Source organism: Pleurotus ostreatus (assembly GCF_014466165.1).
Source record: "Pleurotus ostreatus strain PC9 chromosome Unknown scaffold_9, whole genome shotgun sequence".
Lineage (NCBI taxonomy): Eukaryota > Fungi > Basidiomycota > Agaricomycetes > Agaricales > Pleurotaceae > Pleurotus > Pleurotus ostreatus.
The window spans coordinates 1573055-1587134 of NW_023503164.1; the positions used below are offsets into that span (position 1 = coordinate 1573055).

The 14080-nt window shown below is 53.3% G+C and overlaps 3 protein-coding genes across 3 annotated transcripts; 1 reads left to right on the top strand and 2 right to left on the bottom strand.

The window, feature by feature from the left end:
- Positions 1-1211: 1211 nt before the first annotated feature.
- STE12 (homeodomain transcription factor ste12) lies at positions 1212-5204 on the top strand (the record flags this gene model as incomplete). The annotated part of the gene is made up of 6 exons (XM_036781183.1): positions 1212-1758; positions 1814-1976; positions 2067-2422; positions 2479-2913; positions 2994-3958; positions 4023-5204. 6 exons carry the CDS (start codon positions 1212-1214, stop codon positions 5202-5204), a joined length of 3648 nt encoding a protein of 1215 aa, XP_036627038.1.
- A 4306-nt stretch (positions 5205-9510) lies between these two features.
- On the bottom strand, positions 9511-11992 carry PC9H_011701 (uncharacterized protein; the record flags this gene model as incomplete). The annotated part of the gene is made up of 9 exons (XM_036781184.1): positions 9511-9543; positions 9638-9820; positions 9950-10065; positions 10163-10308; positions 10392-10573; positions 10650-10705; positions 10779-11393; positions 11445-11582; positions 11641-11992. The coding sequence occupies 9 exons, from the start codon at positions 11990-11992 to the stop codon at positions 9511-9513; spliced, it is 1821 nt and encodes a 606-aa protein (XP_036627039.1).
- A 403-nt stretch (positions 11993-12395) lies between these two features.
- Positions 12396-14004, bottom strand: PC9H_011702 (uncharacterized protein; the record flags this gene model as incomplete). Its single annotated transcript, XM_036781185.1, has 2 exons — positions 12396-13871; positions 13921-14004. The coding sequence occupies 2 exons, from the start codon at positions 14002-14004 to the stop codon at positions 12396-12398; spliced, it is 1560 nt and encodes a 519-aa protein (XP_036627040.1).
- Between the last annotated feature and the right edge of the window lie 76 nt (positions 14005-14080).

Here is a 14080-nt window from a genome sequence, read left to right on the forward strand (position 1 = left end):
ATTGGATACAGCTACTCCTATGGGGATCGAACAAGACGCGTCGGCGTCAGCGTAGGCGCAGGTGCCGTCGTGTACATGTAGATATATGTGTATGTGTGCGAGCAGGCCCCCTGTCTCCTCGTTCTAGGTTGGCAGCTGAAGCACTGAACGGCGCGCACCAACTTGCGGCGATAACCCACCTTGGCCCGATCCCGCGATATTGACGGGATCACTGACAGAGTGCGACTTCAGCGTCATCGAAGGTGTCGGTGGACGGATTGAGGTTTGATAGCCGTGCTACCGACTCCACCGCGATGTTGAAGGACGTTGAGACGTTTGCGCAATTGTTTGCACGTTTGAAGTCTAGGTGTAATTCCAGCTAATTCCAGTGTAACAGCGGGGATAAGGCAAAGGTGAACCCAAGTCTCTTGCAAAACCAGGAAATATCATATCGATCGTTTGGAATGGAAATGGACATTGCAAAATGCTGGCTCCGACTCTACTGTCGGGTTTTGTGTGTCCGCAGCGCGAGCGACGGCGGTGCCTTGGGCGTAAGTATGTGGCAGCAATTCCAAATGGCTTCATGCCCCCAATCCCTTTCGTTTTGGAGACTTGATGCCTTGGAGCCTGGATCCGTGCGTCGCGCCGAGGGTGGGTTAAACGTTGAACTTTGATGGGGGGGCTGATGGCGAGCACGCGGGGATGAAGAAGCGGTGAAGGATTAAAAAGGCATTTAATGATGGGTGGATGATGAAAGAAGGGGCTGTGGCAGTACTCTGGGCGGCACAGGTATATACAAGGAGGCTTACCGTTTCGAAGGGGGATTCGCGGAGACGAAGCATACGGCTACGTCTTGGGTCGATCGTGTCTCAGCAGCGCGTGGTTCTTTTCTCGAGGGGGAATTGAAATTGCATCGAAATCTGAATCTCAGAGCGTCGATGCGGAGTCTGTTGTACTGGATGCGGGCATTACTACGACCTGCGAGTAGCACTGCGGCATCTCCACCGTCGTTGGCAACTGTGATAATTTTCTGGGAGGAGGAGCACGGCGTTGGTCGGAGTGATGGGGTTGTGGTATCCAGGGCACGGAGGAGTGCCGGATCAGAGGCAGTACATTAGTTGTCTCTGTGTGCGTGTGTGATTCCAGATCTGATATCAGATGACAAATCGAGAAGGCAATACTTGAACTCTGCTCATCCTCTGCTCTCTCTTTCCGAATCTCACCAACTCGCCATGCACCGTTCCTATTCAGATTCCCACTCGCACCCATCACTCCACTCATCGCCCCAGCAGTTCCCCCACCAGCTCACCCAGCAGGACTACTTCCCCTACCACCCCCGCGTCCCCGTCAAGAGCGCGACCTACGCAGGGCCCTCGTCTCACCAGCAGCAGCTCCATGTTTCCACCGCCCTCCCGCCCGCCCACGACCACGACGAGCACACCGCCCGCCCCGCAAATGCCCACCGACACACCCTCTTTCACGCCCAATCGCTTCCACCTCAAAGCCACGACCTTCTCGGAGCAACACCCACAGCGACGACTCCGCCAGAGCAGTTGCCTCTACCGTCTTCAAATCCGCCGACAGCAGACACGGATCCCACCCCAGGCCTTGCAAATGGCCTCTCTCGCCCGCTGACATCCCAGGAGCAGGAGCGCTTAGCACAGCTTGATAGGCTCAAGTTTTTCCTTGCGACCGCACCCAGCCACTGGGATGCACACGGCGTACCCGGGGGCGAAGGAATCTCGTCGGCTGTGGTCCCTGCGGACGGAATGAATCAAGGTGCGTGCTCATGGGACGTTATCGTAGGTCCTGACAGCTACTAATGCTGGTTCAGGCCAACCCCTGGCATCGCTGCCCCCATCGATGCATGCTCTACCGACAGCGCACCCCTTTCTCAATCGCTTTCTCCTTCCCTCCAACGAGTTTGTTACTTGTGTGCTCTGGAACGGGCTCTTCCACATAACAGGGACCGATATCGTTAGGGCGCTTGTATTCCGGTAAGTGCGCGATTTCGCTCGGCCCTTTCCCCCATCTCGTTTACCCAAATTTCCGTTACTCACTCTCATCCCCCCTGTCTCTCCATTTAGTTTTGATGCATTTGGCCGGCCAGTACGCAACATGAAGAAATTCGAAGAGGGCGTATTCTCCGATCTGCGAAACCTCAAGCCGGGCGTCGACGCCTCACTCGAGGAGCCCAAATCGCCCTTCCTCGACCTCCTTTTCAAATACCAATGCATCAGGACGCAGAAAAAGCAGAAAGTATTCTATTGGTTCTCGGTGCCTCACGATCGGCTGTTCCTGGATGCCTTGGAAAGGGATCTCAAGCGGGAGAAGATGGGCCAGGAGCCGACAACTAAGGTTGTTGGCGAGCCAGCCCTGAGCTTTACTTATGATGAGAGGAGGGGCCTCTATGAACAGTTCATTGCTAGTGTTCGCAAGGATGGTATGTGCCAATTACATATAATTTATAATACAACGGTCTTATCGCTCTCGATACAGGCAAGAACACGTCATCCCGTAAGAAGCGGGGTAGACCCAACAATGGTGACGATGGCTACAGCGGGGAGGGCGAAGAAGGTGTCACTTCAGACGGTGAAGCAAGCGGTTCCGATAGCGGCAGCGAAGGCGAGGAAGGATCTGGAAACGACGGCGAAGATCGCGGTCGTTCGTCAAGGCGGAGGAAGTCTGCATTGGGGTTCTCAGGCGAGGATGCCGATGACGAGGCTGGGATGAGCGATGCTACAGGAAGCTCGGTCTCACGAGAGAGCAGCGTGGACGGAAGCGAGGTGAAGGAGAAGAGGAGCAAACGGAGAAAGAAGGACTCGCGAGGCTCCTTGCCCGCTGCGGTCACCAGCAACCGCACACCGTTCTTTTCGATGTTCAGCCTTTTCGAGGGGAGTCCTACGTACAAGCAGAGGCGTAAGAAGAATACAGGTACGTTCGGCATCGTGTTTGCGCCGACTTTATAATTGGTATCTGGATGACGGGGCTAACCTCCTTTTGTTGTTTTGTAGCCAATAAGTCTGCACTCTCGGGCGCACCGATCAATGGGCCGGGGGCAGCAGAGCGATCGAGGAGTTTGGGCGGTGATTACAGCGAGGGCGAGGTCCCTGGGGTCAGCGCGGCCGAGATGTTCATGCGACAGGCTCGCGGGGAGCTCCCAGGCGGAACAAGACGGCGACGGGACACAACCACGCGGGGCCACGTTAACAGGCACTCCTTCCACGCCGTCGGCGATGGCTATTATCCCCATCAACTCGATCCCTCAATGCACGGCGTGAATGGTGGAATGGGAGGATACTACAACAACAACGGATACAACAGCGACTATACTGGAGGAGGCGGGAACGGTGAATACGGTGACTACGCGGCTGCGCGAGGCGTCGATGATGTTTCTATGCTTAATGTGAGCGCTGCGTTCCCCGGTGTTGGGGGCGGGAATTTGGGGATGGGGATGATGGGTGGAGGATTTGGAAATGGAGGTATGGATGTCAACGGTGTTGGTGTGAGCATGGGAGGCAGTATGTCGGCGGGGTATGTCGATCAGTCCTTCGCGAGTCAGCAAGCGCAAGATCCCATGGGCGGCGCAATGGGCCTACCAAACGGCGGCGATCCGAATGCGCTGGGCCTTGGTCCTGGCGCGCCGGCGTTCGGCCATCCAGGGCAGCAACAACACGCTTTGGCTGGCGGCGTAGGGGGTGTGGGGGCAGCAAAGGCGTATCCGTGCCCGCTATTCTCGTGTGGGAAGATGTTCAAGAGAATGGAGCATCTGAAGCGTCATGTGCGGACGCATACCATGGAGAGGCCATATGCGTGTCCGCGATGCACGAAGAGGTTCTCGAGGAGCGATAATCTGAACCAGCACGTACGAACGCATCTGAGGGCGGAGGGCGGTGTCGGGGATGCCGGTATGGGAGCGCTGGGGGCAATGGGAGGGCTCGGGTTAGGGGACGGACTGCAGTGGTACAGTGGCGAAGAGGTGGGTATTTCCCGCCTTGTCGGCGATTGCTGAGCGGCTAACTGACGTCTTATCGTGTTATCAGGACAACAGCAGCATCAGCGGAGGCGGCGAGTCCGAGCTCGACGATCCTGAGAGCAGCTCCCTCGGCGGCGACTTCCCCGCCGACATGAGTGCGCTGAGCCTGGCCATGGACCCCGGTATGAACGGACTGCAGGGATCGACGGGGATCGAGATGAACTTGGGTATGTTTGGCGGCGCGGCAGGGATGGGGATGGGTATGGGTATGGCTGCTGGTGTGACGGGGGTCCAGGTGGCGAGCCGAACGGGGAGCGGCGATATCCCTATGGCGGAGGATGCGAACGGCGAACAATGGGCCGTCCGGAACCCCCGCGCCAGCCCGGCATTCAGCGATTCGTCGCCACCCCTTGGATCGTCGATGCAGTTGATGAACAACAACCAGGCGACGAATTCTCCAGGAAGTTTCCTCAATCAACCATTGCCCGGTGGATCGGCATTCCCTGACGACTACGCGTCACTGAGCGCGCCATCGCATAAGCAAGTGTTCGACCAGACCGCGTTGTATGGACATCTGGACAACGGGATGGGTGGTGTGCCACCGAGCAGTGCTGGAGGGCCGGTGAGAAGGCATAGGAGCATGACACCGTCCGTAGTGAGACATGGAGAGCAGATTCGACGGCCGTTGACGTCTACTAGTGGGGATTTCTCCGCTGGACTTCCTGGCACGGGGAGTGTGAACAACGGCTCTCCTGGATCAACATCGTCACTCTCTGGTGTCGCCGCTGGAAACGGTACCAGTCGAGGGTACCATCCATACGCTGCGTACTCGGCTTCAGCCTCCCGGAGTAACTCTGCGCAAAACAGCCCGATGACCTACCCGCTTGCTCTTGGGCCGGACTATGGCGTCCAGCCGATGCGTCGCAGCGACTCCAGGGCGTCGAATGCGAGTGCGAGTGGAGGAGGGGGAGGGGGAGGAAGTGGCGGGGCGTTGCATGAGCAGATGCGGGCGATGATGAATATGGACCTGAACGGTGCTCAGCAGCAGGCTGGGAGTGGTGGTGTGTTTGGGAGCGATATGTACCGAACGGACAGCCCAGGACCGCTGCAAGGAAGCCACAGCGTTACGGCGAGTCCGGCACCGTTCGTTGGGGGAGAGCTCCCTGGACAGTACGGCGACCAACACTTTGTGCCGATTGATGGGCAGTACGATCCTCATGCGCAGGCGAGAGAAGGGTACTTCTCGTGAATAGTGAACATCTATGACCACCGTTGAGTCAAAATGAACAACCGCAATGAACGACGAATTAAAGACGCGCGCGTCGACATTATCATAACGAAATGAACGGTCTACCACCATGGCCATCCCTCCCCTCTCCCCTCTCCCTTCCTACTGTTTTGAACGCGAGCAATTTATGTTCCCCGACCGTGACGACTGCAATCCACCAGCCCCTACCAATACTTTTCTTACCTCTCTTCGCATCTATTTATTTATTCATCTGAATCACTCCTGTAAGTAATAGTTCTCTCGACCCTCAAGCTCGACTACATACATTATCATCTCCATCGTAAGTATAGCTGCGCTACTTTGATATCTTTCTCTCTCCTCCTGCATTACGCTTTATGCTTATGATTGCAATCTGGGGCTTTGGGATTGACGATTGACGATCTGACGAGATTATTGATGTTGTGTTTATATTATTATTTTCCATTTCTCAACGTACTCATCCAAAGTTTCCTAACTATCATGATATCGTACCACACATAATATCATTATTTGCTCTCTGACCTCTGCACACTCTCGATGTCCCGATTCTTTGATCTCATTCAGCTTGCAGCAATATACACAACATCTGACAATGCATCTGCGGAGCATCGTGCTCATGCCTGACTCATAGATCGACGTCCTCTCCACTGTATCCAATGGATACTTGCTGTCGAACTAGAGACTGCTCGAAGGGGATCCTTCCTTGCCTCACAACCTCCGCCGAACTTGGGATTATTCTTCCTCCGATGTCAGTGGCTTTTGAATCCGCCCACACCATACGGGCCCTTCAAGGCCCTTCGCGTCCCTACGAGAAGTAAATGATCGTGAATTGATCATTTGTCGCAGACTAGGTTTTCGAAACATGATCGAATGTCCTTGGACTCCTACCCCCTCCTGCAATCGCCTGAAACGCGTAACTTCTATGTCGGCTCCTCAAGTGGAGGGCGATCTAAAACATAATGCATAAGGACTAAGGAGCGGGATTTGATTCCATCCCCGGTTTGTGGCTGGTTTGCGGGGTGGACTTTTCGGAGGAGATAAAGCAGGGGTCGCCGCCACAATGTCAGGGGCACCGTGACCGTCCAAGTTCGGGACACTTTTGAGGAGCAGCATCTGTACTTCCTACCACCATCACGTCGTCGCATCAACCCCATCAAAGGGCATTGGACCGACGGCGACACGAAAAATCCACACAAGCCTCCAAGGAAAGACTATCCATCTGGCACAAACGCTCTATCATGCCATCAACGCTTGGTTAGTTACATTCCGCTTCAAGCCCTCGTCGTCGTGGGCGCTGCGTGCTATAACATAAGTCTCCGCCATTGAATGCCTTCTGGAAGCGTTGCGGTGTCGACGGTCGTGTTTACGACCTTGTATTATATTAAGTTGTCCGGCCATGAGGTCTGGCTCACTTCCTCCGGACGCACGACTCACGGTGGAATACGCATTGCCGACAATCATACTCCTTCTAGGATCACCTTGATGGGTAGGCACCTTCGTAAACGATAAATCAACCACTGATTTTAGTCTCCACGACCCCGGTATCAAATCGCAAGTCAGACGCTAGTATAACGTGGATAAAGATAGAACCAAAATCAAGCAACGGGGGTTGCAATCGCTACATTATGGACCCAGTGCGGAGCGAGAACCACTTCGCGGCCAACCTAGAATCGTCGAACGGCTTGAGCGCCGTGATGGGAACTATCTTCTGCGACGCAGACTGCCCCCCTCTGACTATGTGGTACCTCAGACAGACCCGTCTCCACCCCTGTTACGATGTACTCGAACTTCTCTCGGAGTCTACTCGATGCCATGGCGCCCACAATGGGTTTTTACGTTGTTCGGGGGACCAGGGCTTTAGCTTGGCTCACATATCAGCCATCTCGTATACTCGCGTTCCCAAACTTCAGAGGCTTGCGAGTGCATGAGCTTTGGTGAGCTCGTTGTCCATCTTTTCGTAAAAAATCCATGGGCATCCTTTAGCTTCATTCCTTCTTGACATCATTCTAGTTTTAGCCATCCCATGGAGGGCCTCGGCGGCACCAGCGCTGTTGTAGAGGTGCTCACCGCTCACTAGCATCGCTCAGGCCGTCGTGAAGCGGGATCAAGCTATCGTGTCCCAGCCTCGCGTCAATCGTGATGCATACTACAGCCCAGACGAACCCAGAGGATCACCCAGCGCATCAATCAAGTTGGATCGATACGTCGTCGTGACAAGTTGGCGATACTCAGATTCACGCGCTACCTCGCAGATTGATGATGGCGCGGACGAGCCTACTCCGATGAAGTCCTAGCTACCATCCTTTCTTTGACCGGACGGGGTGTGCAGCAACGAGATGGGGTGTTGTTGCTTTGAGAATGATTTGAATGCCAATGTATGGTAAACTTTTTTTCCTGCGATTCCAGGGAGACATTCCTACTCACGGCGCCGATTCCACCTCTGGCTTCGACAAAGCAACCTTATTCCCATCCATATCTCAAGCTTACTCGTTCAAGTAGAGTAAGTGTGATATATGCGTGCGGCTGAATCTCTCCAGCGCGACCAGTCTCGTCTATGCAATTCAACAACTCGACACCCACGACCCCTCCTGCTCCAATCATCGAAGTCAGTGTCTGTAGGCCTCCTTATAGGCCTTCCGAGCAAAGGCCTTGTCGTCGACGGCCATGGAGTCGCTGTGGTACCTCCTCGGCGTAGACCCCCTTTTGGCGGGCTTGCTGGTGTCGTATCTCACGAAAGGACTAGTAGTCGAGCATTCGAACGTAGGGGGCACGTCGAAGACGACAAAATATGGGAGGATTGAAGCACCCTGCCAATTAAAGAGGGCGAATCTGTAAGTCAGCGGAGACGTCGTCCTTATAGAAGATACTGCCGATTTGAGAGAACACCCTCCCGCTTGTTTGAGCTTGCTGCTTCATGCAGTGCACCACAATATCTGCGAGGTCTTGGTCCGTGAAGTCCTCCTTATCCCAAAGAGCAGACAGCGGTGTGCCTCGTACTTTTTCATACATGAGATACGGTACACCGACGCCGTTAGGTTTACTTGAACTCCAAGCAAGAACAGTAGGAGTATTAACTTATCGAGCTTCCGTCCGGATGAAGTCCATCGTTGCAACCTCGCTTGCAATCGTGAGGTCTGGAGGTCCAAAGACGGGGAATGGAATCCTTGCGATGAAATCCCTGTTGTCATCCGTCTTGAGAAGAAAGACACGAGAGAAACGGCCTGTATTTGATCATTCTGTTGCAACGGAAATCGAGGGATGGAAGGTTTTAGGTAACGTACCTTCATGTATCTTCGTCAGTGATGTACATGCAGCACCCGGATGCACTAGCGGCTGCTGCATAAGGTGCGTCCACATTGAAGGGTAAGTAGCGGATGTCGAGCTCTACAGGCGGAGCCAAGTCATTAGGGCGACCCACGTTTCTCGCGAGTATATAACCATAACCATCTCCCTTGTCGTTTGTCCCCGCGAGATTAGTAGAAAGGAAAGGTGTTAGTTGTTGCTTGCATGGTGGTCCACATTCAAGGGATCTATATATTCCAGTGTCGCAAGTATTTGACCACTAGGCCTGAGTGGGTGTTTTTACTTTTACCACCATTGTCTCGCACAGAGTGTCGTAGTGGCTGTATTGCACTCGAGAGTAGTCCCGTTGTCAAACACAACTGACGACTTGATCGAGGACGCGGACAGATCTATGTTGGAATGGGAGCAACGTAGTCAAACTTCGGTCGAGTGTTTAGCGATCCATATCCTGGGACCCTTGCCAGGAAGCCCAGTGTATTGATGTGCCGAGATCATCAGGTGAGAAGCTTGGAGAACGGTGAGAGCAAGGCGAGAGGACAAGTTTCCTGATATCGGCGCTGCTGCGTGCGAAAGGACAATACGTTGCGTCGGCTCACTGGCCCAAACTTGAAGCAAATATTGAGGATTTGGTAGAATGGCCAGCAGCTCGAATACGCTTTCAAGAAGCTGCTTGCGAAGTGCAGTACAGAGTTCATGACCTTCAGCCTGTAGTTTTTGAATATCCGAGTCCATGGTGGTCTCCAGAGAGAAAGTCGCGTCTTACGCAAAGCGACCAAGCGTTCGACGTTCAGACTTAAGCACATGTCTCTCGGCGAAGTTGTTGAAGTATGTTCTTGAACCTGTAAACGTAGCACTAAGGGCCGAAGCCTAAAGCATCACAAAAGCATCAACGCAAAACACATAGCACAGTTACTACATTCTTCTCAAATACTCTTTCTAACATCAATCTGCATACTATACAGTCATTTGAAGGATTGTTTACCTTCTACTCTTCGTGTGCGCGTACCCAAAGGCCTCCCTAAAGCATCAATAACGCCAATGTCAGCGCCTCGTATAGAACAGAACAAACCGAGAAAGAAAGCAAGAACTGGATATGTAAACGTTTGGCTCACATTAGCGTACATCGTCAGATTAACCTTTGGATAGAACTTCTCGATCGCCTTCCTCGTGCCGTATGCTTCCTTCCAGTGTGCAGGGGGTTGGGTCGAGGGAGGCTGGGCGTCTTCGGCGAGTGTGAAGGATTCGAAGTTCTGGAGAAGTCGAATGATCATGAAGGACATTTCGTTGTAGGCAAACTAACGGGTGAGTTAGTTATCGCAGTATGCATGGGATTAGGAATGAGCGAGGGGTAAGAAAGGGGCAGGGGAAAGGGGGGCAGGGGAAAGAAAGGGGCAGGGGAAAGAAAGGGAAGAAAGGGAAAATACCTGCTGCCCGAGACAGATCCGTGGGCCGGCGTTGAAGGGGAGGAACGCGAAGCTGTTAGAGATGAGGTACTTCTTGAGTCGGTCGTCCAAGAATCTATCCGGATCGAATTCCTCGGCTGCCAAATTTCACCAAGGCGTTAGTTCACTCCATTTGAGAATGAAATGACGTCGACACCGCTCCGCGCAGATGTGATTTGTGGATAAAGTGCGCACCATCTGGACCCCATAGATCCTTGCGCCTGTGCATCATGAAGACAGAATAACAGATCTGGGTCTGGGCGGGGATATACAGCGGTTTCTCGTGAGGGTTAAGGGAAGGCCACACGGCGGGATTGATCGTGGATCTGACATTGAACGGTCTATCCGTATTCAGAAATAATATCAGTATAGTATACCCAGGAAACGCGGAGAGGGTTGTCTAGCGCAGTAGAAAGGGACTCACACAATCGGATAGAGTCGTAATGTCTCGTTGATGACGGCGCGAAGGTACTTGAGTTCCCTGATATCCTCGTACGTCGGCCGCTTGTTAGGGCCCACATGCGAGAGTATCTCCTCCCGAAGGCGCTTTGCGACTGCTGGATATACGGAGAGGAAGTAGCAGATGATAGTTAATGTGCCCGCAGTCTGTTGTATTATTATTGCCATCAGTATTTTGGTTTTTAAGGTAGGCGAATAAACGGAAGTTGAGAAAAGAGCGTACGGTATCCCGACCTGCCAACATGATGTTGAGAGTTTCGTCCTTGAGGAGAACAGGGTCTAAGAAGTGAAAAGACGTCCGGGAGGAATAAGCTATAGCGAATTGCACCATACAATTTGAGTACTGACTTACCGGACGTGAACTTCACCAAATGGTCAAGCAAGGTCTCACCCTCGTCTACATCTGCTGGATTGGCTTCTTTCTCCATATCGGTACTATGTTTGGCGTCCTTTTTCCGGATGGCCTCTTCGATGATCGGATTGATGAATGCGTCCACTATCTTCATAGGACCCTTCATCTTGTCGCCCCTAAGTTCAAAAAGAGGCCACAACCCGCCCATCTGTTCACGTCGCGCGACAATGGTCTGCGCTTCATGGAACGCCTTAGCAAACACGTCCGCAGGATGGACTCGAGCCTCCCTGTTGAAAGCCTGCGAAAGATGATTATACGGGAACGGCGTCTCGCCTTGGAGTGAGTGCACACACGCTCCGAACAAGAACTCGGTCGCCGAGTCCAGCGTAAAGCGACCCATAAGATCCTGGAAGTCCATAGGGATCCCTGCGCGTGCGCGTTCCTTGATCTTCGCGACGACAGCGTCGGCGTGGCGGTCGAAGAGGTCGAAATGCGAGATACGGTCGCGAGAGAAGAAGGGACGCGTCATTGAGCGGTGGAATTTCCACATATCACCATCTGAGCTGAATACACCATTTCCCAGCAGACTGGCTACTACAGTGTTGAACTCTTCCCCTGTGGAAGCGCGGTGGTTAGAGCTAGCGCGCGTTGGGCAAGGATGCGTACCTTTCTCGTAGTTGGCAAAATCTGTGGCCAGAACGATCTTGATGTACTCTGGGCTTGTGGTGAACATGAGGTGCCTCCAGAGGACGTAGAAATCGGCGACGTGGCCATATTTCGCAACCAGGTCGGTCAGGCTGTCATCTGCGCACGATGTTCTTCATTCTCCTCGCTCTCGTTGAAGTGCGAGGAATCCGCTTACCTGGGTAGCCAGACTCGACGCGCTTGCTCATAGCTTGCAGAAAGTCTACATTCGCGATCCATTTCCCTCTGAGCTTCGGGATTGTCCTTGCGCCCAACCTAGCAGCCTCTCTCCTGTTCTTGAACTCCCGCCAAAATATGCGTGTGGTTGCGTAACCGGGGAACACTGAGACTCCTAGAAGGATCGGGAGTCCATGGGCGAGATATGCGTTTAGTTGCAGAGCTTGTAGAACGTCGAGATAGTCAATGAGGCGCTGGAAACCGAGGATGAAGATGATCGTGGGCAAAAGGTAGAGGACAGCGCATTTGAGGAGAAGGTCGATCCCCGGGGTTGTCAGCGTCTTGTGGGTCATGGTTGGGGAGACTCGCAGTAACGACTCCAGAAGACCCTGCAGAATATATATGTTAGCTAATGCGCAGTTTTTGTCCCATCGGCTGATTTGCCTTCCTGCTGAGCAATCGCCTTATTTTTATGATTTTCGGATGGGCTCAGTATTTGTGCGAGAACTCATGCGGATAGTTCCTTTCGCGACGTGAAACAATGCGTGAAAGACTCTGTTATAATTAGATGTAAGGTCTGGGTATCTACAAGAAGTCGAATGATGGTGTGGATGTTGAAGGAGTTATTGACGGGGTAGACATAAAATCGAAGTCGCCTGAAGCCCCGAAACAAAGAAAAAGAGTGAAAATATACATCAAAAAAGTTCGTGGCATAACGGGGATTGCTATGCATGTTATAGTCCAAGAAGATTCGTCTTAGTTGGGGAGAACGTAGCCAACAATACTTTCCATCTGATACCCGGAGGCGTTCGCTTCGTGCAGCGAGGTTGTGTAGAAGTGGTCCTTCGCGTGGGGGCTATACAGCCGATACAACGGGACGCTGCCGCAGATCTGCTTAGCGTACAGATGTCCCGCCACTCCCTCGTTCTTATACCCAAGCCGTCCCGCCGCATTATCGCGCTCAGGCGCCGAAGTCGTGTAGAAGTGATCATCGGCCCCATGGCTGTACAGACGGAAGAGTGGAACGGTGTCCTTGACGGAGTAGGTGAAGACGCGGCCCTGGTGCCCTTCCTTCCTGAAATGGAGCTTAGTCACGGCGTTCGTCATCTCCGCAGTGTTCGTGGTGTAGAAGTGATCAGAGGTCTTGTATGCGCGTTGGAGGAAGACTGCCTTGGAGGGATCGGCGCAAGTGGATGCGGTGGCTTTGGGTTTCGCCACGGTAGTCTTTGCTGCGGTCGTCTTGGGTTTCGCGGTCGTCACAGCGGCCTTGGTTGTGGCGGGCTTTGTCGTGGACACCTGTTGGGTATGAATGGAAGTTGTTGCGGGGGTATGGACGGGGGCTGCGGACGACGAAGGGGCTGAGGAAGTGACCTGCACGGGTAAGGTGGTACAGGAGGGAGAGGAGAGCGGGGATGAGGATGGAACGGCGATCTCAAACGCGCCGGAAGAGAAGGACGAAGATGATGATTCTTCGGAGGACGACGATGAAGATGAAGACTCATTTGACGAGGATGAGGACGAGGAACTGGATGAAGAATTGCCGCCATTGTTGTCGTGGGAAGTGGTAGTAGACGAAGTGGTTGACGAGGCGGATGATTCCTCTGCAGATGAAGAAGCAGAAGATGACTCACTCGACGAGGAGCCCGATACCGACGAAGAAGTAGCAGACTTTCCATCCCCGCTATAAGAGGTGTTGGAAGACGATGATGCGCTCGAGGATGCTGACGAATCTTCTGCAGAGGACGATGCAGAGGAGGACTCGTTCACTGAGCTTACATTCGACGAAGTGGTAGTGGACTTCCCGTCTGCTCCATGGGACGTGCTCGATGACGAGGAACCAGCAGATGAAGAAGAAGCTGCCGCGGAAGCGGACTCAGAGGAGGATGCGTTAGAAGATGAGGACTCGGATGTAGTCGTGGTGACCTTGCCCTTGCATCCACCGCCGATAGTCGATGACGACGTGCTGGAAGACGAAGCAGACTTATCGCTTGACGCAGCGGAAGACGAGGAGTTATTGGAGGATGAAGACTCCTCAGACGAAGTTGTCGTGGATGACCCACTTCCACTTCCACTTGAACCATGATCCGTAGTTGAAGATGTGGAGCTAGAAGAAGTTGAACCTGAATTGTTGGACTGCGAGCTAGCGGAGGATGAAGACGAAGATGAGGAGTTGGCCGAAGATGACGAAGATAGAGCGACGTCAGAGCCGCCGCAAGTACAGGCAGGCGTGGTCTATTCAGGGTGAGCAGAGGCGGTATGGGTTAAGCGATTGCGAACTGACCTCGTATGTTCGCTTAGAGACAGGGACCGAAGCCACCTGAATAGCAAGGTAAACGGAGGCAATGAATACGACTGAGAGCTTCATGATGAAATTCAAGTGGGTGGGTGTTTCCTTAAAAATGAACGAGGGTAGCCAAAGGCAAAACGAATGAGAGGGAAAC